This window comes from Centroberyx gerrardi, chromosome 19, assembly GCF_048128805.1.
Source record: "Centroberyx gerrardi isolate f3 chromosome 19, fCenGer3.hap1.cur.20231027, whole genome shotgun sequence".
NCBI lineage: Eukaryota > Metazoa > Chordata > Actinopteri > Beryciformes > Berycidae > Centroberyx > Centroberyx gerrardi.
The window spans coordinates 11,749,887-11,776,213 of record NC_136015.1 but is presented as its reverse complement, the minus strand read 5'-3'; the positions used below and the strand labels follow the sequence as shown (position 1 = coordinate 11,776,213).

The 26,327-nt window shown below is 43.1% G+C and overlaps 3 protein-coding genes across 4 annotated transcripts in view; 1 reads left to right on the top strand and 2 right to left on the bottom strand.

The window, feature by feature from the left end:
- The window catches only part of ctnnal1 (catenin (cadherin-associated protein), alpha-like 1), a 49,019-nt gene extending 41,306 nt beyond the window's left edge, over positions 1 to 7,713 (top strand). The window contains exons 12-19 of the mRNA XM_071920170.2: positions 1,168 to 1,205; positions 1,312 to 1,362; positions 1,778 to 1,932; positions 2,330 to 2,378; positions 2,962 to 3,018; positions 4,681 to 4,800; positions 5,688 to 5,771; positions 5,994 to 7,713. Coding sequence (XP_071776271.1) covers positions 1,168 to 1,205; positions 1,312 to 1,362; positions 1,778 to 1,932; positions 2,330 to 2,378; positions 2,962 to 3,018; positions 4,681 to 4,800; positions 5,688 to 5,771; positions 5,994 to 6,164 — 725 coding nt within the window. The 3' untranslated portion in view covers positions 6,165 to 7,713. The remainder of the gene's footprint in view (positions 1 to 1,167; positions 1,206 to 1,311; positions 1,363 to 1,777; positions 1,933 to 2,329; positions 2,379 to 2,961; positions 3,019 to 4,680; positions 4,801 to 5,687; positions 5,772 to 5,993) is intronic.
- Positions 7,714 to 7,751: 38 nt separating this feature from the next.
- abitram (actin binding transcription modulator) lies at positions 7,752 to 10,094 on the bottom strand. The gene is made up of 6 exons (XM_071920186.2): positions 9,949 to 10,094; positions 9,702 to 9,753; positions 9,157 to 9,286; positions 8,953 to 9,029; positions 8,762 to 8,831; positions 7,752 to 8,347 (listed from the first exon to the last, which is right to left on the bottom strand). Exons 1-6 carry the CDS (start codon positions 10,028 to 10,030, stop codon positions 8,210 to 8,212), a joined length of 549 nt encoding a protein of 182 aa, XP_071776287.1. The 5' UTR covers positions 10,031 to 10,094; the 3' UTR covers positions 7,752 to 8,209.
- Positions 10,095 to 19,904: 9,810 nt separating this feature from the next.
- On the bottom strand, positions 19,905 to 24,881 carry sla1a (Src like adaptor 1a). Of its 2 annotated transcripts, none has more exons than XM_071920201.2 (8): positions 24,759 to 24,881; positions 24,131 to 24,227; positions 23,511 to 23,610; positions 23,139 to 23,225; positions 22,762 to 22,865; positions 21,671 to 21,802; positions 21,023 to 21,152; positions 19,905 to 20,608 (listed from the first exon to the last, which is right to left on the bottom strand). In XM_071920201.2, exons 2-8 carry the CDS (start codon positions 24,204 to 24,206, stop codon positions 20,392 to 20,394), a joined length of 846 nt encoding a protein of 281 aa, XP_071776302.2. In that variant the 5' UTR covers positions 24,207 to 24,227; positions 24,759 to 24,881; the 3' UTR covers positions 19,905 to 20,391. The 2 variants fall into 2 exon arrangements, with proteins under 2 accessions (XP_071776302.2, XP_071776303.2); XM_071920202.2 differs by having other exon boundaries at positions 23,541 to 23,610.
- Positions 24,882 to 26,327: the final 1,446 nt, after the last annotated feature.

Sequence of the window (26,327 nt, the reverse complement as noted above, 5' to 3'; positions counted from 1 at the left end):
GTCTGGCAAAATCAAACAAACAAAACCTCGGTGAATCGTTTCGCCCCTGGACGCTTACGTTCAATGAAAGCAAAGTTGAGGCAAAGAAAGCAGCATGAACATACCTTTGAAAATCCTTTCAGCTTAGTGTGTGGAAAGCATTCTGCAAAAAGGAATTCCATCAATGCCATTAAACACCCATGCACCCAATCCTCCTCTGTGCTATCTGTATGTGTCCTATTCATGGACAGCTCCTTTCACAAGCTTGGCTGTTTGTATCTTCACACTGATAGAGACTAAGAGAGAGATGTATGTGTTGATGCTCGGATGTGTGTGCCTGTTTGTGTGCTTCTTGCTCCTACGTCCCTACGTGTGCACACAGGTGTACGTGTTTTTGTGTGTGTCCATCAGGCAGTGTCAGATTCAGGTGTTATCAGCTCGGGGGCTTCTCATGGAGTTACAAACCATGTCAGCTAAAGCCCCGACAGGGAACATAGTGGTAGCAGACGCTTGGGAGAGCATCACTCTGGGTCTCCAGTCTTCCATAATATCTGGGATGCTCGTGCGTTCTTGGAAAACACACATTCACACACTGCAGGTTTGGCTAAAATTTAGCGCAGCTATATACATCACACTATTGTATTGTATCTCACCAAAATCCTGCAGTAAAACATTATGTGGGCACTGTGGAGAGATCGGTTTTACTGTTTTTCTTAATCATCCACCATTAAACACACCAGTAGAGCTGACAGCGCTGCAGTCAACTGAAGCCAACCATGCTGTTCATGTTCATGACAGACCAGAAAGATAAAGAGGTTATTTCACTCGAGGGTGGCTTATTTCACTCCATTTTTCACTATTTCACTAACCCTAGGACAGTGATAAAAGTGAAATTGTTTCAGTACCATAAGTATTGTGAATTACCATAATTACTGACCCTCAGTGTCTGGATATCTACCTATATATGTTCTAAAACTAGTAACTACAGCAGGGTATTTTATTTTTATTAATAACATGATTCAGGTATCATTCAAATACACGATAAATCAGGAAACAGGATTATTTTGAGTCATTTTTTGTTTTTACTTCATATTGCGATTTGTATATGTTAATATTTTTAGACACCCATATAAGAGACTGTAAGCAAGCAGATAGATAATCACAACAACTGTCTCTTTCTATTTTTAGGAGACAAAAGACCTTACTTGTCGCTTCCCAGACCCGGAGTGAGTATCACACACCAGCCATGAATATTCTCATGCATATTCCGCCGTTACACTTCATTCAAATGGTTTATAATCCTTTGATTAATCCTATTCCCTTTTCCCACAGAAACACTCAGCTAACCTGAAGACTGCCAAGGCTGTCAAGCTGGATGCAGAGGTAGCGCACACTGTAAACTCCTCTGGCTTTCAGCACGATACACCATGCCACGTCTAGTTCCTTATTCTGACAGCACTACATTCATCTTCTGGAAACTTGGTGTCACTGTGTTGGAGAATTGATGGTATACGTATGGTAATGGACTGCATTTGTGCCGGCTAGCACTTTTTCACGTGCTTAAAGTGGCACATACTGTAATGCAGGAAGCAGAAGTGCCGGATTATGCTGATTATAGAACTTTTGTATTAGCTTCTGAGCGTGTCTAGTGTTAACAAATCAAAATAACAATGTTTTCTAATACACATTGAGAATGTGTGAGCTGAAGTGTCCTGTCATGCATGTCTCCAATATAGAAATGCTTGTTGTTGTGCTTGTGCGGGTCTGTATTCATGTGTTTGTGTGTGTGTGTGTGCAGGAGCAGACGAGCATGGCCAAGCTGGGCCTGGAGCTTCGTCTGCTGTCGTCGGACGTGGACGCCGAGCTGGAAAAGTGGGAGGAGCAAGAACATGACATAGTCCGACAGAGCCAGAGCATGGCCAGCATGGCCTACAACATGTACCTGTTCACCAGGTGGCCTACTGCTGACACACACTGCACACGCCTCCCACACAGACACACACACACACACACACGCGCACTCACACATGAGAAAAGGTGATGGAGAGAATGAGATTAGAGAATAATGAGTCAAGTTTTATATGTAGCCCGCTAATCTCTTACCTTCCTTTCAGTGCTCAACATTGTGCAGCCTTTTTAGCAGCATCCGCTCGATTCTCTTTAAAGGCTTAGCTAATGAGATTTTCAACCCCACAGCAATTGATACTGACCAGGGACTGACAAAGTTGATGCTGACATGAATCATTCTGATTCATATAAATTACATTTTTTTGTTGATTGTTATAGAGGTCTATTTTCTGATCCATTTATCTCTTCCTCATTTTGTGTGTTTCCCATATTGATTCCCCAGGGGGGAAGGGCTGCTGAAAACAACACTGGATCTGTTTCACCAAGCTGAGGTATGTTTGTCCTTATCCGCTCATCTCTCCCTCTCTCCGCCCTCTGCTCTGTTTTCCTCCCATTTTATCTAAGTTTTAAATGAATGCGTCCGGTGTCTCGTTAATGAAACGACATACTGGGGCCGGGAGATCAATAAGTCGGTAAATGCCAGCATCCCTTCATTCACTCCCCTTTCACAGATCAGATAGGGCAAGGCTAGGAGTCATCAATGTGATGGAAACTAGAAGGAGTTTACATGCCTCCTCACCTCAGATCTATGGGGGGGGATAACAAACACGGTTGCGCTGAAGGGGGCAGGATCATTGCCAATAATTTGTAATCATTTGCAGATTCAGGGCCAAAATGCCAATTAAGATTGATTCTGTTTGGGGCAAGAAAGGCAGATAAGGAGGGAAGAAGAAGAGGAGGAGAAAGAGAGACAACAAAGCACACTGATTGGAAGACTAACAAAAAGCAAAATCTCACATAATGTTTACTGATTGTCACATCGCTTCCTGGTGGAAGTTAAGCACATTATGCTTCTGCCTGGATTTATATAACTCTTTTCTTTTTCTGTTTTTCTTCTTTTGACTCACTCTTCAGGTGCTTTCTGAGGAGGGGCTCCAGCTGTGCTCATCTCTCCGCATTTTTTCCACTCAGGTATAATCTCACATAAATAATAAATACATCTCATGTACACACACACACACACACACACACTTACACACACACACACACACACACACACACACACGTGTTAGGGCTGAATACCAAATAATGTCACAATACTAAATGATGTACAATAATACCAGCTCAAATTATTGTATCAGTTTCATTGGCCAAATAAGTTTGCATGTTAAAACATTTTAAAAGTAGAAATGTAGAGAATGGGACTCTTTTAGTATATAAACCAAAGTAGTAAGTATACTGTTTATTAGTAGAAGTATATAAAAGTGTAAGTACCATAGTATATCAAAACTTGGAACCTGATTGATTCCACTGATAGCTATGGAAGTCAGTAATAGAAAAAGAAAATCATTATGGTGTGATGCCAAGAGTAGAGAAAACTGCTTGTTAATTTTCCCTGACTGGAGCAGTCCTGTGCACAGGAGCAGGCTAACAACCCACTGTGGGTATACACACACACACACACACACACACACAGACACCTGTGCCCCCGCCCTCTTTACATCTCTCACACACATACACACCCATTCATCCGCCCCGGCACGCCAGGATGCCAGGCCCGCCTTATAAATCACACAGCGAGGGCAGGAAATTAAGACTGTCACACACTTTCACTGTCCTCTTTTCCTCCGAGTTGAGATCCAACAAACAAGCGTAGCCTCAGCGCCTTCCTTCCTTCCGCCCTCCCTCCCTCCAGGCCAACTTCTTCCCCAGGTCCTCCAAGTTTAATTAAATGGCTCTTTTTGACAGCCATTAACGACTGCCATTCGTCACTGGTGTGTCTGTGGGTGTGTATGTTTGTGCACGTGTATGTGTAGAGGGAATGGGGTGGGGACGGGACTGGGATAGGGGGGGAGGGGGGGACAGCAGCCACCCAGCACTAATTCATAATCAGGAGGCCCAGCACTTCAACTTGCCTCACGCTTTCTGATTAATTACATCAAACAAACGGCACTAATGGAGTCTCTCTGTCTCACCCTCCACCCCCATAGTTCTCTGGCACCGACACACTTGTAGCCCACCTGTGTTGCCCTTGTGGAAATTATGAAGCTATTTATGCAAATTAGCCGGAACATTTTTAATTGAGGTTTGAGAGGTTTTTATGTGCTGTTGTCAGCTGTAAATTATGCTACTGCTGAATAAAGCACCCTGTGTTTTTAGGTCGTACGTGGCCGTGTGCACACATGTAAGTGGGCTAGATTGATGGCCACCATGACTGAGATCAAGGGATTAGCTCAGCTGGATAACTGAGTCTAGCAGTAGATCGTGAACTGGTTGTTGCTGACTGATTACATCGATCAAAAGCCTAAATCCACGGAAGCCTCTCCTATTCCCTACATCAGCAGCCCCAACTGTGTCCCTTGGGACCCTGAGTACTGCTGGTTTTCTATCCTACCAGCTAGTCCCAGGTCTAGATCAGTCCCTATTAGACGGCTAGAATGAAAACCAGCAGTACATGTGGTCTCGTGGACCAGAGTTGGGAACTACTGCCCTACATATAAACCCTGTTCCTGGTTAATACTATCATAAACCATTTCTGCTGTGTTTCGTTCTAAGAGATAAGAGACATCTCTCTCTCTCTCTCTCTCTCTCTCTCTCTCTCTCTCTCTCTCTCTCTCTCTCTCTCTGTTTCAGCTGGTTGATGAGGAAAAGTCTGCGGTGATCACAGAGATGGAGAAGCTGGTGGCATTGTGCCAACAGCTGCAGATGGGGGCCAAGACTCCTGTACAGGGCAAGACTGCCACCTTCCAGAAGGTACCCATACTGTGCCCACTGTGTGTGTGTGTGTGTGTGTGTGTGTGTGTGTGTGTCTCTGTCTCTGTCTCTGACTCTGACTCTCTCTCTGTGTCTGTGCATCTCTGTATCTTTGTTTTGGTGTGCAGTTTTTGTAAAGTCCCTGAATCAATTCCTCCCGATGAGTCCTTCTTGCTTGATCCACATTAATTTAATAGTATCGTACCGTCGTACAGCACGGACATTAGCCTCTTCTTGGAAGGATAATTAGCTTTGACAGCATCAAAACTACGTATCCAACAACAATTAGGCATCAGCAGATCACTGAGCACACAACTGAGCATGACTAACCGTGTTACTTCATAACAGACTGGCTACGGTGTAATCCTCAAGTGATCTACAAGTTACACCATTATTAAACATCGGGAGCGAGATTAATGAACGTCTATGAGGAATTAATGAGCTTCTCGGGCAGGGATGAGCCGCCTTAGGTCACCTTGTAATAATGGCGAAGGTTGGAATCAAAAGGACTGGATGAAGAATAGCGTGTCCTCTGCTGATTAATGAGCGTCTCTTTGATATGTATTGGTCCCCTTCTCTATCTCCCCATCTCTCTCTCTCCCTCCTTCATTCACTTTATCATTCACTACTAATAGAAGAGCTTTCTGTCTGTCAGGGGTTGGTAGTGCACCGATCAGAGAATGGAAAGGTCTCTGCCGAATGCAGTTTAGATGGAGTTACGTGTGTTTGTGGGTAGATGGAGGGGGTGGTGGGTGTGTCTTCGTCTATATTCTTATGCATTTGCAACTAATCCAATATGTATCCATGCTGTCCATCTTAAACCATTTCATTAGGTAAACCAGCAATGTATTCCTCTCCTAATTTTATTTCTTTGCGTCTCTCTCCAGGTGGACTCATCCATTCAGACCACCAGAGGCATCTTGACCGTGGTCCTGTCCCTCCTACCAGTCTGTAACAAGCTCAGCCGAAAGGTGACAGCTAATAAACGGGACAGTATACACACAGTATACATGTGCTTCTGTAGCAAAATGGATAAAGAGAGTGCTCAGTAATGCTTATTTAGTCCAGGAAAGAATGATTAAATCTGATTTACATGTTCACCTTAACAAAAGTTTGTATAAGGCCTGCCATCTGTCTGATTTAATATTTTTCTCTTTCCATTAATTTCCTCCCCATGTCCTCTCCAACTGCAGTACAAGTCAGAGAGGAGCAGCCTGGGCTCCCCGCAGGGCTGGAGGGAGAGGCAGGATGCATCCACGCCTGTCAAAGACGACAGCGCCCTCAACGGCAAGAACAGCAACGGCTTCGGGGTCAAGTCCTTGGAGCAGCACATGGCTGGTCTCAACCTCCTGGAGAGCAAGTAATCCAGGAAATAGTCACCTCATTTGTCCCATATTCGCCCCTCGGAGCAGCACATAGCCGACCTCACCTTTCTGGAGAACAAGTAGCCCATGAAATAGTTACTCCCTGACATCCTCATGCATCCACCACAGAGTGGGATAGAGCCGCAGGGTGAAGTTGCCTCATAAGATGCTTGCCTTGGGTCAGAGTTTGTTATTGCTGTCCCAATGTTGAAAAATAAGGTTTACAGAGAAAAAGCAGATTCAAGATCTGTGCCCAGGGGCAATTTTACCCCCGAGTCACTCGTTACCCGAAGCGCTAGTTCCACCCCAGCCCACCAGAGGGGGGCAAGCAGCCGACATCATGACTTGCCATTTGCAGTGGAGTGAGTCTCCTTCACTCGGAGAAGATCACACAAACTGATTTGGAATCAGGTTTATCACTTCCTGGCTAATGATTGACTTAAGGATAAGGAGATGATAAACTGATCAGAAATCAGTAATGAGGAAGGGCAACTCCACTTGATGCTCAGTCATGCATCTGTTTTCACTATGTGCCTGTGTGTAACCAGCCCATTTGCTTTGTGGTGTACTGTAAATGTGTTGCACATCTTAGCCAAATGAGACAATAGAGTAGAAAATGTTGAAAACCCACCATGCATGATGCCATCATCACCAAACCGTTGTGTTTGAGTCCCCTATGGCCAACCCGCCATAGGGTTGTAATGTTAACACCAGCTTTGTAATGTTAGCCATAGTGGTACACCAACTATGTTCCAGATCATCTACATCGTAGTCAGCTTCGCACTTGGATAAGTATTTTAGAAGTCAACCATATGATTTATATGTCTATTTTCTATAGCATTAGCAGTGGAACGTACCCCATGTGCCATCTTAGCAACAAAGTGCGAATGCGAAAATCACAATTTGATGCCAAATATGATTGTTGTCATGGAGATGCTACGACGTTTGGTTTGCTACTCGACTGAAAGATAAAGCTCTTACTCCTCCAGTGTTCATCCACGGAGAAGGTTATTTCTATCTGGGCCTGGTTTCTCCACAAAGATAAGCTTATTAATAAGATGCTTTTGGGAAATCAGGACCTTACTCACTTTCTACTGTCTCGAGTATTATCAAATCATATTCAGTGTATACTGTTATACTGTTTGATTTTATTTCTCACTAGAAAATGAAAGACTATACTGACCTAGCACCTGTGTCAAATGAATTGTCAAATGGAGCCTTGAAGTGTACTTGTTATGAAGACTTATCGTTGTGAAGCTGCCTAGTAGGCCAATATGTATTAAATGGTATATGGTATGTATAATATGGTACTTGAAGCATAGATATGTATACAGTATGTATCCCAAGGTAATGACTTTGGTACTAGGTCAGGGAGTGATGATGACTGAACTGAATAACGTACATTAAGCTTTAGAGATGCGTTGTACTGTATGAGAGCAGCTAAGGATGCTGGTTATTGTAGTGATGCTACAGACGTGAAGAAATAATAGATATAGTTTTGGACCATCTATCCTTTTGACAGTTGAATGGTTAATAAAAGTGACACAAATCAAAAATAAACAATATTTTTCTTATATCACTGTTGGTGGTTTTTATTGATATTCTCCAAAAATAATACTTCTAACTTAAGTATTTTTGGTGTTTAGCAACAGAATTGCCATAAGAATTCACACATGATTTACTCTCTCTTGCTTATTTTTCACAAATTACAAAAACAAACAATAAATAAAGTACTTAAAAAAACAGATGAGTACTTCCTGAAACCTCCTTTCAACCTTTTAACTATGAAAAACAATGCAAATAAAAAAACCTATTCTTTCTGAGCTTGTATGCTCCTTCCAGAGTCAAAGCGTCCAAGATCAGAGGCCCAGTGCATCGCTTGCTTTATATCCAAGCGCCCTGCAGCAGTGACTGCAAGTGAACACCACTTTCCAGGACGTGAGTGTCCCCACTCTTCATCCAACGTGGTGGGATTGGAAGGAAGCAACCTCTTCCCAGAACAGTCCAGACTCGGTTAAGGCGAGAGCGCCGAGCGCCGAGCCCCGTCAGCAGGGTTGCGGCTGGGCAGCGTCCCGTTTGGAGACGACACTCTCAAACTCCTCTCTGCTCAGGAGGTTCTCTGTTATGCTCTTGCTCTCCTCAAACTTCGGCAGGATGACGGCAATGTATCCCTCAGTGGACGGCTGGTCGGATTTAAAAGGCAATATATAAACTAAGTCTTTGTTTGGATAAGTTTGGATGAAACTTTAATGATCCCCACAGGGAAATTGATCCAGTTTCCCCACATGGACCATTAAAGTGTCATCTAATCTAACTGCAGCAGTAAAGAACAGGATATGGGTAAGAATACAATAAATAGAACATATTGAAGATAATCACACCTGACATATTTGTAAGTTAACAGATGTTTGCAGTTTACAGATCTACAAAAGTACAATCCAGTGCAAGAGCAGGATGTGCAACTGTGCATCAATGGCTATTCACAGTATCAAATGTACAGATGGAGGAACATATACAGATGTATCCAGATGTGCAAATGTGCATTTTTAGCTATTCAAAGTATCAGATCAGATGATAATGATGACGTGACTATTTACCTTTTCCAGCAAGAGTGCAGGTCTTTCTAGAATATCCTCATTGACCTCAAGAAGACGGCCTCTGATGCAGCTGAAAATATATATTTGGATGATTATGATGTATAGGCCAAATTCAAATGAACAAGGCATAAGAGAGGAGCATATGTATGGAGGAGCAAATGTATGCTTAGAGAAATAGACCATCATCTCACCTGTAGATTGTGTATTCAGTCTGATCAGTGCATGTTATCCTACACAGAGGCGCAAAATCAGTAAGGAACTGCCCCCCCTGTAGTGGAAAATGGGTATTTATTGTTGAGAAGTCATTGCTGGGATTGTGAGTTAAATAATTTGTGAAGCACAGATACAATGTTTAAACACATGGACCAAAATGATCTGAAGCTAAATAAAATTACCCGCTTGGACTTGCCAGACACTTTGTTGTTAAGGCGACTGCATCCATTACTGATCTGGTAGTTGATGCTTTTGACTGTGCGCCCATCCTGAAGGATGGGGTGGGTCTCTGCTAAAGTGATGACACATATTCTGCAGGGAGCAAACACAAAAGTCAAAGTCTGCATTGTGCTGTAAAAAAAAATGCACCAAACTAAGGGATGTAACTTCACTTATTCCGTCTTCTAAAAGTTCAGCAGTATTGTTTGTAATATTCATAAGTGTTTTACTCAGGGGTGTAGTGGGGGATAAACCCATCTAAAGACAGTTTATCGCCCTTTTTAGACTGACACTAAACTTTATGAGGTAAATTTAAGTAGTATCAAACTTATGTAGGTTATATAAATATAGTTTTCTTTAAGGGAAAGAATTTAGAAAGCATAAATTAATTAAAGTAGGCTATAACTGATTTATGTCTATAATGGTGGCCTGTCAGCCTTGTGATGATCACCAGCTGGAGGTCATGGTCTACCCACCTTTTTATTTGCTACTACATCAGTGATTTTACCTGTTTGAATGCTGCAGGATGCAGTGGTCTTCACCAGCTTTCCCCTTCATATCTAAATGAAAAAGACGACAATGTATCTGTAACTTGGTCAGGTAAAATCTTGAATTAAAATATGTTATGAACCTATCTTGGTTCAACAAGATAGCAGGTTACTAGTTGCTCTGTCTCAATGAGGTCTGTCTGCCAGTCAAACTAGCTACCTAGCAGTTAGCTAACAACATTACCGAGGATTTTCAGTCATATTTACCGGCTCTGTACCATCGTGTGTAATACCGATCGATAACTGAAGGCGCCTGTGTTTCTGTGCTTTCCTGCTCAGTGTCGTCCATTAAAAATATTCACGATATTTGCTGTAAAACTGACGAGTTTGCAGCAGCGTCTATCACTACTCGCTTGACGGACTGCAAATTGTGTCGCACCAGACAGCCCGTCCTTCAAACGGATCCGGAAACTTTGGGAGCAAAATTACAAGCGTTCCGGGGATTTTCTTTCGCCTCATCAGGGCTGGAAAAGGGAAAAGGTGGATTTAAAATTTCGGGCAGTATAAAGTATGCGCTAGATAGTAGGCTAGAACAAAGTACCTTGAGTTCAACTGCGTCATAAAAAAATATATGGTTATTTTCATAGATGGCAGCACGATACTTTGGGAGAAGAGGCACATCTTTATTGTCCATCAGAAAGTGACAGTGGCACAGAGATCTACCTCGACCTGAGGAAAAGGGAAAAGGAGAAGACTGGGGTGTGAATCCAAGATAGTGCACTTTATCCTGACAATTCTTTATTCGCACTTAAGCTTTGATTAATAGCCTAGCAATTAAAATTGATGACTTTCTAAGATATCCCTCGAAGACAATTGTGCAATGAGTCTCTCTCTCTCTCTCTCTCTCTCTCTCTCTCTCTCTCTCTCTCTCTCGCTCTCTCTCTCTCTCTCTCTCTCTCTCTCTCCCTCTCCCTCCTTCCCTCCCTCATAGGCCCCAGAGTCACAGCACAGAACTGCTGATGTACTCAATTGAATTCACACCAGCATGGCAGAGTGATGACAGAGTATTTCTCCTCTCTATGGACAGGTACGCATTAAGCACAAGTTCTTCTCTCACAGTCAGTTTGACTTGGACTACTTTAGGATGTTCACATTCTGAACTTTTCTTCAACAATTTGTTCCGCCTCTCTTGATGTGCTGTCAGAAGAACCATGGAGGCAATATTTTGAACAGTACTGAAGTGTCCCGGTGGAGGCTGCTAGCGCCACTTGAGCCTTGACACACAATTTACTCCACACACACAGTAGGCTCTGGTGTGACTGCCTGGGAATCACTGTCAGAACATTTGTCCACATCGCCCACTAGATGTCACACTACTACTAACAACTCTGTAGTGTATATCACTGCACCCTACACATGCCATTCAAGTCAAACTCATCACATGACACCAAGGTTTATGCAAATGCAGTGCACACTGTGTCCAAATGTATTCATCTAAACTGAAATATTCCCGGGTACAGTTTCTCAGTTAGTGAGATTCATTGTTTTTCTGTGTAAACCGGCGTGGCAGTGTGTTATAGGTGTCTGTTAAATTTCCACACTTATACTCCACAATACGTGTCATTTTTTTGTGATGAGCCTTGCAGATGGCAGCTAGAGGTACCTTGGCGTGCGCCTGCATCCCGGTCCATTATGTAATGAAGAGGGCCCAGAATGAATGGATACAGGAATGAAGGAATGTTCCCCTCCCTGAGGAATCGGCTCTCTCTGACCCAGACCGATCAGATTCCAAACATATCTGGCTTGACGTGGTACTTTGACTATGTGGACAATGCTGAGAGAACATTTTTGGGGGATTGGCGTTGCATGAGGCAACTTAAGTGGGATGACTTCATGTTGGTCATATAATTGAGAGAGAAAGAGCGAGAGAGAGAGGGAGAGACTGGGCTGAAGCTGAGGGGCACAATGAGTTTTCCATGTATCTGCTCACCGCTACCAAGACTTGGAAAGTTTTGCTGTCGGGACCCATCGTAATGTGTTTTTCCATTACTCCTCTCTCTGTGGTAGGCCATAGTCTGTAATTAATTCAGAGATGAAACACAAAACCGTTGTGGAAACAGCGGACACAATGCCAGTATACCATACAGTGTTGCATCAGGTTTGAAATGCCGTCACATCCAATAAACAGGGCAGTCCTTAGCCTGATATTAACTTTATTTGTGGACATTTCTTCCTGACACTTATCTAGGATCAGGTTTCCCACCCCGAATCTTAACTCTTAACAACCATTAACACAACAGCAAATAGATGCTAGAACCCAGGATTGGTGGTCATCTGAGTTCAGTCCTTCATGAAGCTGGATCATATAGGCTGGATCAGGGAAATGTCCCATAGACCCTCAGTCAGGATAGATGTCACCCATACTGTGGCATTCTGGGAGGGTCTGGCGGGGTTAAGAGTTTCATTTGACACTGTTTTGTACGAAGGGAAGGAAAGGCTCCTCATGTTATCCTAACTCGCAGGTGACCTGACACCTCCGCACATGAACACATCATTACTCACTGTCAGCCCACACTGCTGGTTTCTGTCGGGCACACAAAACTCATAAGTTCCTGGTCATGAACTTCGATACCTTCGGTGTGTTTGTGCGAGCGAGAATGTCGGTATTTGTGCGCGCATGAATGCCTTTGCGCCTGTGCATCTGTGTTTATCAGTCTGTCTGTTCATGCCTATATGTATCTGTCAGTCTGTGTACATTCCCCAACCCTTCTGCTGCTTATTGTGGAAATGAAACACACTCCGTCTCCCACTCATCCAGAGCCGGCGCGAGGTTCGCCGGCTGGCTGTCAGTCAGGCATCTCGAGTGTCTCCAGCTGCACTGGGCTTCTGTGTGTGTGTGTGTGTGTGTGTGTGTGTATGTGATGCACGCCTAGTTCCACGTCAGCTACTGCTGCAGCTCGCACCCCTGTTTGTCTGGCCCGCTATTTGTCTGTTTGGCTCCGGCGTTCTCTCCCTCCACATGGAAGTCGTCCAGCTTCTCTCTGCAGCCTGTCCCGCCTGCCAGAGGGGCGCCTGATAAGGGAGGAGTGAGGCTCTGGCCAAGGGGGTCGATGTCTGCGCGGCTTAAGGAAGATCCTCAGCCGCTCCTCTGGCATTACAAACACATGTGCTTATTAGGGTCGCGCTCACGCAGTCAAGTTGCAGGGCGGAAAAATGATGGTTTCCTGGTTACGTGGCCCACAATTAGTTATGTTCTTAGTGAGAAAGACAGACGAGATAGATTATGTGTAATTTATTGGAGTACTGCTGTGCGGCTTTGACACAGACGGAGAGAATTATTGCGGGGAAGGAGATTTCTTTTTGAAAGTGGTTAATGCCATCAAACTATCAGTACCACTTTCAGCAGTTAATTGCAGTTGTTTAGGAGGGGGATTTCATGCAAACCGGTCTCACTGGAACCTTCAGTATCTAATCATATGATTCCAGTCTGAGAAAACAGACAGGGGGAAAGACTGGCTCTTCTTTTCTTGGACAGCGATGGGGTCCACCTGCATTTGCCATTATGTTCGAGGACGGAGTCGTATAATGCCAAAATGCACATTTCAAACCGTCTTTATGAACTGGAATGTAAGTTTCAATAAAAGTACGGGGTGATTTCACAGCAGCGCTTGTATTTTCTGAAGGGTTGTTAAATGTGCTTTGTGTGTCTTTTTGTCCGGCTGCATTTGATCTTTATGTGAGGACAAGAAGATGGTTTTAGTGAGAGTAAAAGTAGTAGCTAAAGTCCTTAGGTGAAAACTCTCCTGATGTGAAAGGACTGATCCAAGATTACTGTGTCACAGCCACAGTGACAGTCGAATTTTGGATTGAAAAATCATAAACCTGTCATTGAGCGGTCAGTGAATGGAAGCCTCCCTAGCAACAGCTCCGAGGTCCCAGAGATCAGGACCGTTGTTTTGAACCCAAGACCCAGAGAATGTGTGAGCTTTAGTAAATGTCATGTCTGCAGAACCTCAGCACCACTCTGATAAGCTGGTCCCACATCAGTTTGTTATTAGCCTTCCCTGTGGCAATCAGTGGCCAACGGTACAATCAATCATGTCTGAGCTTTTCTGTTATTTCTGGCCTCTCTCCAAAGGCAGCAAGGCCTCAGGCTCAGGCTAATATGAGTGTGTGTGTGCGTGTGTGTGTGTGTGTGTGTGTGTGTGTGTGTGTGTGTGTGTGCGTGTGCGCGCGTGCATGTGTATGGGTGTGTGTGTGTGGTAGGCTCTTTAGTCTGTTATGATTAACGGGCATATTTCATCAGAGAACTGTTCTATACCAGCTGGCATGCTCATTCCTTTTCTGTGGTAACAATAAATTAAAGAGGATACAACTAATTACAGCACAACTAAAAAGAACAGATTGTATGTTGAGCAAGTGATGGAAAACATCCAATTCACCTCTCCTGCATTACCATTTGGGTTATTGTTATCTTGGCAACAGGACAGAGCCTCTGTCTCACAGCCAAACCCATATCATTTTCCCATGAACTGTATGCTGCTCTGTTCTGCTAATGGGTTCATAGCACTAACAGATTCATGACTTCGGCCTAACGCTGGAGCAAGAGGACATGCCATTGTGACTCGAACATAGTTAGCCTGAGGAACATACTGATGGACAGGGATCATGGCCGGAGCCAGTATACAGATGATAAAGAAGGGACAACTCCTCTTTTCTTATCCCTTACACACCTGCTTCCAATAAAGGCGGATGATATCAGTCATTTCACAGATGTGTGTGTGTGTGTGTGTTTGTATCTTCAGTATGCGTATGAGAGAAAGGGATTATGTGTCCCTGGCGGCAGAGCGAGGAACATCTCTCGGCCCAGAGCTGAAATGCTCACATATCACTGCTGTTGTGTGAAAACCTCGTAACTTCAGTTCTGGTGGTTTTCATGTTTTAACTTCAATTGGACAACATGCTCTTGTATGGGTTGAGGAAATTGAGAGTTTGGTCTCATGAAACCCCATTGCATAAACTCAAATACACACAGTGGTCAAGCTGGAAACACGGCTGTTTGTTGTATAGTTGCTGAAAAGTTGACATTTGGTGGATACAAGGTTTTCACCCGACAGCGGTGATGTATCACTTTGGCCTCTGAAGTGTGGAGACATTTTCTAGTGTCTCAATTGGATAATATTTCAACGCCTCATCAGTTTAGGACTCTATCTCTCCATCTTGCCCTAAATCAAGGCAAACTGTTTTCTTCATGCGCTGGTGAGCTGGAATACAAACAAGAATCTGCAAAGCATTTTAGTTTCCTGTCTGAGGCGACAAATGAGTGTCCCAGTAGTTGTGACTCATTAATGTAGCAGATCAATTTTGGGGTATTTTCATTGATCAGACACTATTTTCTGTCTTGATGGCCCATCCCATTTTTTGCCCACGATTTGACCTGGTCCCCATCCATCTTTTTCCCTCCTTTGCTCTTTCATTTCACTGACTATGAAATGCTTCAGACTCATTCCTGACGCTAATTTGTTCACAGCTGTCATCCTACTTGTCATTCTCTGAAGATAAATAGGGTACAGCAGGCGCTGAGGGCAGTGGAAAGAACGAGCACATTGCCAGGTAAGATAGAAAACCCACACACACACGCACACACACACACGCACACAGCAGAAATAATTTACAGGTATTTCAAGGTTTTGACGTTGGATTCCTTACCACATATGAACTATTGCCAAAGCAGTAAAATTTAACAAGACCTTTTTATGGCACACTGAAAAGAATGTATGCATATATATTTAACATTTTTGTAACAGCAACTGGGCTGGTTTAAGTTTACCAACAACTGAATATCTAATTAGGTAGTGCCTGCACAGTGCTTGTGTTTATTATTTGAGAGAAGCCATCTGGCAAACAGCTGCTTGAAATGCTCTTAATGGAAAGTAGAGGTTTCTCCAAGAAGAAATCTCCAGCACTCGGTGCTCGCATGTAGCGCACCAGCAGTCAGGACGCTCTGGGCTGTAACTCAGTCGGAGGTTGAATGGCAGCAGCGACAGCCGAGCCAGGTTGTTCCTTTTTATCCAAATATCCATCCTTCAGCTTCTTCCCAGAAAAACTCATTTATATGCCTGTCTGTCTGAAGCTTTCCAAATCCCAAATGGCTGTTTTCTTTGCAATATTCTTTCAGGTCAGGTTTTGCCCATTCCCATAGGCCATGCAAGTTACTCATCTGATATGTAACTTAAATCTATTAAGATATTGAAATTGTTTCTATGTTGTTTAACTTTTGTTTTTTTATGTTTTGATGCTAGGGTTAGGGTTAGGATTAGACTAAATAAAAGTTTATGTGTAAGTGGCATTTTCAAGCAATGCAATGAAAATGCCATGACATTTAGCTCGAACAGCATAGACACCTTAATTCAGGCATACAAAATAATTTAGCTCTGAATGAGAATTACCAAGTCGGCCATTTCAAAAGGTATTTTGAAATGGCTGAAAAGTGAAAAGACCCACTATTGCTATTAACTTTTCGATATTGGATCAGTAAATGAAAAGTTCTTTGTATTGTGTTGTAAAGTTATTATACATTAGGCAATTCTCATTCCTCTTTACTCAGTTGTGTGTGTAAATAAAATGAGTACCTTCAGAGTGTGCTCAGATGTGTGTGGTACAGAAAGGGTCACTGTCTCAGAGAGAAATTCCATATGTGAGACAAGAGGGTGACTATTTACCACACAGTCTGATTTTGGCCCTTACAGTACTGTAGCACTCCAGACAGGCTAATAAAGCAACAGTTACAAGCATTGTAAAAGTCCTCTTGCACAGAAATAAAAACCGTCTTATTGCACAGTCTGCAGCTCCAGACCTGTCCGCTGCAGGGCCAAGTCACTCTTCAGTGAAAGCAGACACACAAAGCAAAGCATATTCATGCTACTGTTTTGTCTTAATTGTGTTGTACTTGCCCATTTTTACTTAGCACGTTTACATGGAAGAATATGGAAAAAAGCAGTTTATGAGCAGAGTGAACATCACTGCCTCGTTTAAAAGTATTTATGAGAAATGGCTAAAGGAATGGGAGCAGACACAGATTCCTAGCGGGTCGCATAAGAACTCCCCGGTCCCTGGCAAAGATCTGGACCTTTGGAGCTCTTCTGGAGTGTTTGATTTTTGTTTGTTTTCCCCTGGCTCTCTGGACAGACTTGGATATGGGTGTGTGTATTGGCTGGGACCCTCAGTTCTACTTTGAGGAACATGTTCTCATGTGCTGCTGCTGAAGCGAACGCATGATTTCATTAAAGGTACTTTCTAAGAGAGCCAATGGGTTTTGGGGGAAGCAATCTCAGAAGTAATCTCACTTTGCGTGTGTTCATTTTTTCTGCTTTGAGTAATTTTAGCGTCACAGTAATTTTGGACCCAGCGGACTACTTCTGTGTTTCTAAAAGAGCATCATGTCAGCAAATTGACAATTATTCACTGATTTCAATCTGTGGCTGCCATATTTGTGTCCATCTTGCGGATTGAAAAGAGATAGAGATCTAGAGGCCTAGTTTCCATTCAACGCCTGGAGGAAGTGGTCGGAGTTAAAGATAGAGTGGAACATAACTGCTTGTACCTAATTAAGCTGAAGCACACAATGTGAAATATTGTGACAGGCAACGTACCAAGAAACTTGAACCACAATGAAACACAAATAACTGGACATTTTCTCAGAAATCAAATGCATGTCTGAAAGCCTTAAGAAAAAATTGCTCCTCACAAAGATCTCCAAAACACCTCCGCTTCTAGCTCACAGTTCTGTGTGATGAAGGCCGTGCTACAGAAAGGAAAAAAAGCTGTTTTAATTAACAAAGGGGGAAAGTACAGAGCTCATTTTTGATTGAGCAAAGCAAACATTTCTGTGGATTTTTGGAGGCACTAAGGTGGTGAAGTCAGAGGTTTGGACAGCTGGGCCTGGGGCTGGAGGGGAGGATGTGGCGAGATTAGAAGAACCTGATTACATGAAACAGGCTGTAGGAAGGAGGATCTCCCTCTCTCCCTGCATGCCTTGCTCCAAGTCCTACAGACGGAGTCATGGATAGGCCTCCACTCTCCTTCCTCCTCTTGTTTTCGTTCAGGGCAAAAGCCGAGGCCGCGGTGCGTTGTCCGAGTGTTTTCCTTGGTTCTTCCATCCTCTGTAACATCAAACAAAGTTCAGATGGAGAGCGGGGGGACTCGTCTTCTCTCTGTCTCATCACAAAGTCTTCTTGAACCCGGGGTTTTCTCGTAAGACAACATGCCCCGTGCGGGTGTCCGGTTTTGTTAATATTGAGCTGTGATTCTTCCGCTCTTTGCCTCACCGAGGTCCTTTGTTTTCACCGTGTATACACACAGATGTGTGATGCTTGGCAGGGTGACGGAGGTTTGTCTTTCATATCTGCATTCGTATTACGGTAAATGGCCGCATGGTTTCAGGGAAGAGCTGTTTTTTGTTGGATGTTCACAATGAATATGCATGAGTAAATGGGTTAGAGGAAGTTGAGTTTATTTTGAATACATAAATGTCTCTTGATAAATGTTCTACCACACCATCTTTCCCATAACTTTACCTTCATTCTGAGTCAGAGGTGAACACACTGTTTTTACTTTCTTTTACACATCTGACTGCAATTGTAAGTGAATCATGTAGACGGTGATCAACAGCAGCCTGTCAGCTAGGCAAGAGATAGCTTCATTTAAAGCACAGGCTTGCATGGGTTTCCACTCTAGCCTTTCCCCCAGAATGGTTCCACATGGTCTGGAGAGGCAGGGCGATGTGCAGAGAGTTATGCTGACTGGACAGCAGTCTCGGCATGGTGCAGCAGTAGGCTACCAGATGTGTGGGTTTGCATCACTGATTGTTCCGCACATACACGCACACACACAAACACACGCATCCCTTGACTTCTTAACACGTAAACACACACACGCACACGCTCTCCCAATCGGTCTCTTTTGTGCTGCTTGCAGGTATTTTACGAGACTTTAAAACCAGGCAACACAAGTATTTGATCCTGTCCTTTAATTGAATGAGTAGAAAGTGCTGAGTTTGTCTTGACTAGTCAGACACTGTTGAAAGGGAACCCCTGGTGGCCGGTAAACCTAATGAAAACTAGTAAATTAGGTTGGCCAGGTTGCCAACTTTGTGGCCCCCGGCCTTGTGGATGTACAGTTCCTGAACCTGATCTTACTCAGCGTAATACTTTAAGAGTCCACTGTTATTTTACTAGACTAGAACTTTTCTTTTTCCTCCATGTTTCCAGAGAAGTGAACAATGTAGTCACAAAGTTCCTCATCCACTTGCGTACACTAGTGTTGATGAAGTGTCTCATGATAAACGGCACGTAGCCGGCTAGAGCCTTTCCTCGACGGCCACTGAGTGACTGAGCGATTCCCCTACGCTTCTGCTTACATTCTTAGACATGTTTCTCATGCTCTCCCTCTTTGACTCAGCTGAGCCAGTGAGGTCAGAACAGAAAGTCACAGATAACGGCACATTCTGCTCTTTGTGTTTGGGCAGTTTATGTTTTCACAGTCTGCTTTTTGGGGTTAGTGGTTAAGAATGTTTAGGTCAAGGTTTTAAGTACGAAAGAGGAAGTTGCTCAAACACAAGTTAGAAAATGTTCGAGAAGAGTTTGGTTTTGGTTCTCTCTGACACAAATAATTCCACTGCAATGCTGGTAAACATTTATATAAGATCAAATTCATGTTGCCTTTCTGTTGTTATTAATGCCATGTGTAATTATTTATCATCTTGCTAGACAGCAGCTGATGCAATTGTTCTATCAGCCTCTCATATGGTGACCATGCTGAATTACAGAGACAGGCGCTCAGGCAAGAATAGCAACAGTGCGATGAGGTCGACCAAAGAAGTCTGACAAATATCAGCTGTCTGTCCGGATGTTTGTGAGGATTAAAAATTAAGGAACACTCAGAAGTTCTATTGTAGTCACTGCAGATTTTAACCCTGGATTATGTTTAACAACACAAAAGGTTACCAGATGCTTGACATGGCTGAGAGGCAGAGTAGATTCAGAGTAGGAGATATCGTGGCTCTGTATATGCCAAGATACCAAAATGTACAATAAAAACATCATAGTGAAACGCTGATGTTGGCTGTAGTGAGTTTGACAAAGCTGTAAACAGAAAAAGCCACTGTGCAGAGCATTGTGACAGTGATCTGTTTGCAGCAAGCTGTTCCTAAAAACAGTCATCTGTGAAGTCATTGGTGAAGTTTTATTAATTAATTTCCTAAAAATAATAATTTTCTTCCACCTCGTTGCATACTTCAACAACATAAATATAGAAGAAAATAGTTTGAAAGCCATAGATTCTCATGTACAAATTCACATAAACCAACAATACACATTAAAATCTCCTGTTATCCATCATAATGCTAAGCTGTTGGGCCTCACAGCTAGTGTGCTGAATACACACATCACAGTTCAATTGCACCTTGGTCCAGTTCCATTTCCACATTTCAGTCCATGCTCAAGTGTAAGTGTGCCATATAGACTTATATAGATTTGTGTTATTGTTAGAGTTTAAAGTGCTCCCATCAGCAGGTGTACCTCTACACCTGATTGTTTGGGATGCTTAACATAAATGTTTGATCAGTACAGCCCACTTCCAACATTGGGAATGTTTTGGACTACAGAAAAGGGATGGCCCTCTGCCGCCATCAGTATGGCCCCACGGCTGGCTCTAGAATTCCTCTTCATAGTCAAGATTTGCAAGGTTGGTCGTGGGGGGAACATAAACCGATTTGCTCTTCTTCTTCCTGCTGTCCATCTTCTGCTGTGCAGGATCTTGACCCCCAGAAAAAGACAGGTAGGCGGCGAGGCTGTTCCTCACTCCGAAGCTCACCATGCTGTCCCGGTTGTCTGTGCCGCTGTGACTCCCTGTGCAGACCAGCTCTCGCCTGTGATGGGTGGAGATGAAAAAAAACCCAACAAATTAGAATCGAGCATCTTTGGACCAAGCATTAGACTTTTCTGTCTCACTTGTGGAAAAATGACGCACATTTTCTGTTGTCAAATTCAAAATCAAGTGAATGGACCAGGTGGATAAAGATGGTAGCCTCCTGGATTTAAGTCATACCCATCCAGTGCAAAGTGTCCAAACATTGACATCTGGTCTTGACAGTTTGGCAGTCTTGCCACCAAATGTGGACAGAGAGGAAAAGACTGAGCACATGCCAGATTTGCATTGCACTGTGGGATGGCATCAGTGCAAATGGGCTGCTTTGTTTTTACACCTGACACCTGGTTTGACATCTGCAGGGAGCGTCGCACAGATGTTTATTTACATGATCGAAACTGGTAAATATCATCACCTGTCTACTTTCTTCCAGTCAAAGTTGCGTCGCATCACCACAGGTGGAGCCTGGGGAGCTGCGTCTGATGAAGGCGCCGTGCCGGACAGACAGGGGGAGGTGAGCACACAACACAGGCCATCTGCAGTGTCTGACGGGGCAAGGATAGGAGAAGTGAAATACTGTACTTTACCTACTCACATGCAAACACGCAGCATGACGCTGCAGTGCACGTGTCAAATCCGCTCACACACTCACTCAAGCGAAGGCGCAAACCAAACTTGCGGAAAGAAAAATACACAAATGAGCTCAGACTAGCTGCATGCTGGTACTGATTACATACTGATTGTTCTCTCAAAGTACGCACCAGTGGTCATCATCAAGCGCATACATATCTCATTTCCTGTTGTGCTACAAAAATGTGTGCAGGAAATTGAACTTACCACTGATAAGAAACAACTCTATATTAAGTACATGAAATGCTATTTTCAGTGTGTTTTCAGTGCAAGTGTGCACTTCTGCTGGTTAGTAACTGCAAGAGTGTTTGTGAATGTATTTGTTTATGGTTTTTATGGTTGTGAGTGTGGGTGTGTTTTTTTTTTTTTTGTGAATACCCATGTCTCTCTGTTTAGTTTAGATGTATCTTAGTGTGTTTGCGTGTACACCCACCAGAGTAGTGGTTGATCATATCTTCAAGGCACTGGAAAGTGAGTCGAGGGGAGATGTAGTACCAGCTGTTGTCCAGTCTGAAGATACGATAGTGCTTTATGCTCCTGTGCTTCACTGAGAGCGAATACACACCTGTGGACACATTACACACTGCACATTTAGCAACATAAGCCTTCAATCATGACACAAAGCTGTTCTTTTCTGGGAGAACAGCATATCAAAGTCATTTTCAACAACTATCGAGCTACTGATGCTGATATGTTGGGAGAAAGTAAAAGCAGAAGTTGTGCTCTACTGTACAGTATATCTCCTCCCATAACGGTAGATTAATGCTCTGTCACTTTACATGAGAGATGGCGTCATGGGAAATGAATTAAATAGGTGCAAACCTTAGTTCCCTATATGTATTTTTGTATCATGGGTATAAAAGTTTTCAGATCTAGTTATGGCTCTGTTTACAGTTGATTTCCTTAATGCAGGGCTGTGTTGCTGGATGAATGTATTTAAATTAGACGCGGACCTAATTGATCCTGGTCTTGGTCTTGTCTTTAATACTTTTGATGTCAGCCTTCATAATTATGCCTGAGACTAATGCAAATGATCTCAAAGAATTGTGTGAAAATGAAGATAATCTCCCTTATTTATTTTTTTTTTTTTTCATGTGTGATGTCATATATTCTGCTGGAGACACTGGTGAGGATCATACTCACATCAGTTTTGTATCATCCGCCTGCTATTCTGAATTTGGACTTAATTAAGACTCACTTTGCTCTGGTCTCTATCTCTTCTCGCCCTGGAACCTCCATTAGTCTTGTCCTTGACGTGGACTAGACTAGAACTGGTCTTGGCTCACCTTTGACTCAGCTGAAGTGGTCTTGACAACAGTCCTGGCCTAATCTCACCAAATACTTATTGTTGACAAGCAGTTAATTTCCTCTGCAGAGGCACTACCTCCTAACCTTGACCAGGAACCTAACTCTAACCAAACTGACAGAGTCGATTGCTGCAGGATCATGTTAATAGTAGCAGTTCATCTTTAGAGGTCTATCCAGATACACTGCTATCACTGGCACTAGTGCAGATTTGCTCACCTTTCTCCTTGGAGCTCTCCCGCACCATGAAGGAGCCCACTCTGTTCGCAGGAAGACGCAGCAGCTCTTCAGCCTTCTGTCTCTCCACCCCCTCAAACAGCCAACTGAAGAACAGAAAATATGCTGAAATTAGCTGCAGGTGAGATGAAATACTCATGTGCCAATTTAAACCTGAAAACCACAAATGTTATTAATAACACAGCAGTGAAAACATGCAACTTAGCGCATGAGAAATATCTTGCGTTACTTCATTACCATTAAATACTGTAGCTCTAGGAAAATCATCTCATCTCAGACAGATTGTCTGACAGCCTAAGAGACTGTAGTAATCATGTAACCCTAAGCCAACCAGAAACAAGTGAAATAACTTTGCTTACCCATGGTACACTTTTGCGACATGGCTGTTGGGGATGTAGTTCTCCTTCCCTGTTTGGACAGAGCGGACTCTCCACCAGTATGCCTCCCTGACCACCACAAAGAAACAAAGAGGAATCAACCACTGACCTTTAGCAGGAACACTTCTCTATAGCGCATTCAACCTTCAGCCAAACAGTGTCTTCCCTAACTAAGGATCTTTTCCCTTTTAGGTTTAATCCCCCTGATGGCGATTTGTGATCTTAAAACAAAATTCATCTTCAGCAGAGAAAGTCTACTACACATGTGTCTAAACAAGACGAGGCAAGTCACCTCATTGTGACCGAGCCCTGGGTTTATCATTTTTAATGTAGAGTGCAGAAGCGTGGACATACTGTGAGACGGCTCTGAGCTTCTCTCCCAACCTGAAGATAGGCTCGGTGATGTCAGAGGATGGGTAGTCCTGCATCACCACCAGCATGTCGTCGTCTGAACCTGCCAAGAATAATATTCGCAGAAACAGCCAGACGTTGATACACAGACATCACAGTTTTGCAATATCGAAAGCAAGACCAGACCCAGGTCAGAAATTTATTGGCAATTCATTCTTAGTTTTGTTTGTTTTAAGCTGCTTGGAGTAGCAGGGTCGGCTGAACACATTATGACAACTCAGACACCAGCAGCCAACCTGTCAAGTCTACCAAGAAAAGTTTACTAAGTTCATTTTCAAATACTTTTCTGTGATTATCCGAGCTGTCTGGCGCTCAGCGTCTTGTCCTATGTGGCAAGCCTGCATGCGAACCTGTACTACTTACAGATTAGTGAATATGCTTTGGTGCTGTGTGTGTGGAACGTGCAATGACAGCAGTGGTTTTCATCATACAAAGTGCATCACAACAGTTGATCTTCACTGCAGCGGAAAAACAGTTCTGACGCTGCACTCTCCAAAAAATGTAAGAGTTACTGGAATTACAAAACTACAGATGTAATTTCAGAAGATGGAGAAGAACCTTACCCTTTAGTGCGCTGTCAAAGTTGTCTGTGTTGGCGTTGCCCTGGGCACGCTCGCCTCTCATCATATTCCCCATCATCAAGAGGGAGCAGACTCTGGCCTGAAGACCCACAGAAGGCACACAGAGAGACACAACTGTAGTCCTCAAGACTTATCCGTAAACATACTTCCTAATTTTGAACTCAGAGGCGACTCTGTACTCTTACAGACCTTTTCCCACTGTCTTTTCACTGCCTGTGTAACTTCCTATTAGTCGACCGATGTGCTATCTCAACTAAGACACAATCGCTGTAGAATGGGGAAGCTGAGACTAGATGCAATCAGACTCAAATTTCCATTCCAGCCCTTAGATCACACTAATGATTAATGATATTCATTTCATATATTGCAAAAGTCTGTTGCCAAATTGCAGGAGTCAAAATCATGAGTCTTTCATGTTGCATAACTTACACTGTGGAGCGCCAGACAAATCATGTTTAGGTGTATGCATTTGAAAAGAGCTTGCTCATACCAAGTGACATTTTTCAATTTGCCAATATACAGTGAGTCAGAAATACGCCTTCTGTCCATAGAGAAACTAGAGAAACACAGCAGATGCAGTAGATAGCGAGCTACCAGTGAGGTGTCTTACTTGCAGCTTGTCTCCAGTTCTGGTGTCAAGAGAGCTGATGGCCCAGACAGGGCATGCCGCTGTCTGCGTCTACTGAAGTGCCATGTCCACTGTGTGGTCCCCCAGCCTCAGAGTGACGAGTTTACACAACAGTGTAATGAGCTGTCACACAGTGTGGCGACAGCACTGCATCCGCCTGCACCCTCACTTCCTGTAGCGAAATGAGGAAGAGGGCAAATAACAGTGAGATGTTGTTGAGACACTTCCAGCTCACAATGGAGAGAAAGTGGACAACAGTAAAGCGTCAAGCACTGTGGGCTTGATTATATGAAATGACTGAAAGCAATAACATGTCATATTTCTTTTGTAAATATGTAAATGTTTTTACAGTATGAATCATATGCCAAAATCATTCGTCATTCGTTTCATGAGAGACCAGCATAATTTCATGACTATAATTGGTCCAATAGCCTGGTCTTCTTGCTGCCAAATGTCTTCTCTTGTTATGGACATAGAAAAGCACATAATGCTATAAATGTCAAACGACACTGCAGCACTTCAGCTGAGGAATGCAAGAGAAAAAGTGACTTCAGAGACCTTAGTGGTGGATTGGTATGAGAACAGAATTTTTCTCCCCTCCACACTCATAATTACTGCCTATACAGGCTGGAGCATTTAAACCATTTTGTGTTATAAAACCAAATAGGATTGAATAATTCCTTTGTTTGTCCATCAGAACGGAAGATGAAAAACAAGTATAACAGAAAGTTGTACAAAGTCTGAATTACATGACGATATGTGGCTGGCCATACACATAAAGCCAGGTACTTCAAAGTGTTTCTGCAATAGCCTTTATTTCTTTGAACTGTCATGATGTGTTTTATGACGTCAGTTTTTGAGTCACGCAGCCACCTTGTTTGGCTCAGCGGAAACCAACATTTACCACCTTTCATGCATGTGTGGCTGCCTGTGTGACATCTAGAGCTATTTCTGCCATGCAGCCGCTGCGGTTATCTGCACGGACCTTTATCAAGTCCACGTCAAGAGGTGGAAACGGAATCAAAATTGTATTTCTGCTCAAGTAAAAAATACAATTTTATACTCAAGTAGAAAGCCGGTCACTCTGCTGAAATGCTGTTTTAGTAGAAGTAAAATTACAGGTGTAAACATCTACTTAAGTGAAAGTAAAAAGTAGCTCATTTAAAATGTACTCAGAGTAACAGCTGCTGAGTTTTGAACATTGTTTAAAACTGAAGAGAACATTGTTGCATAATTATGAGCTTTCCACTTCAATGCAAAAACGGACACATACATAGTGACATCAAAATCATGTCACCATAAAATATGGGAATCACCCATTTTTACTCCCTTTGGAAATGAGTGTGGGAGGAGAGAAAGAAAGAAAGATCTGTGTCAGTACTAACACTGTCACAGTGGCATTGCAAGAGGAAAGAAGTGGATCTCTCTCTCTCTCTCTCTCTCTCTCTCTCTCCCTTTTCTTTCTCAGTTCAATTCAATTCAAATGTATCTTTTTGATGAAATACCAGAGTATACAATGCAGAAAACAAATGAATGATAAATGGCTCTAAT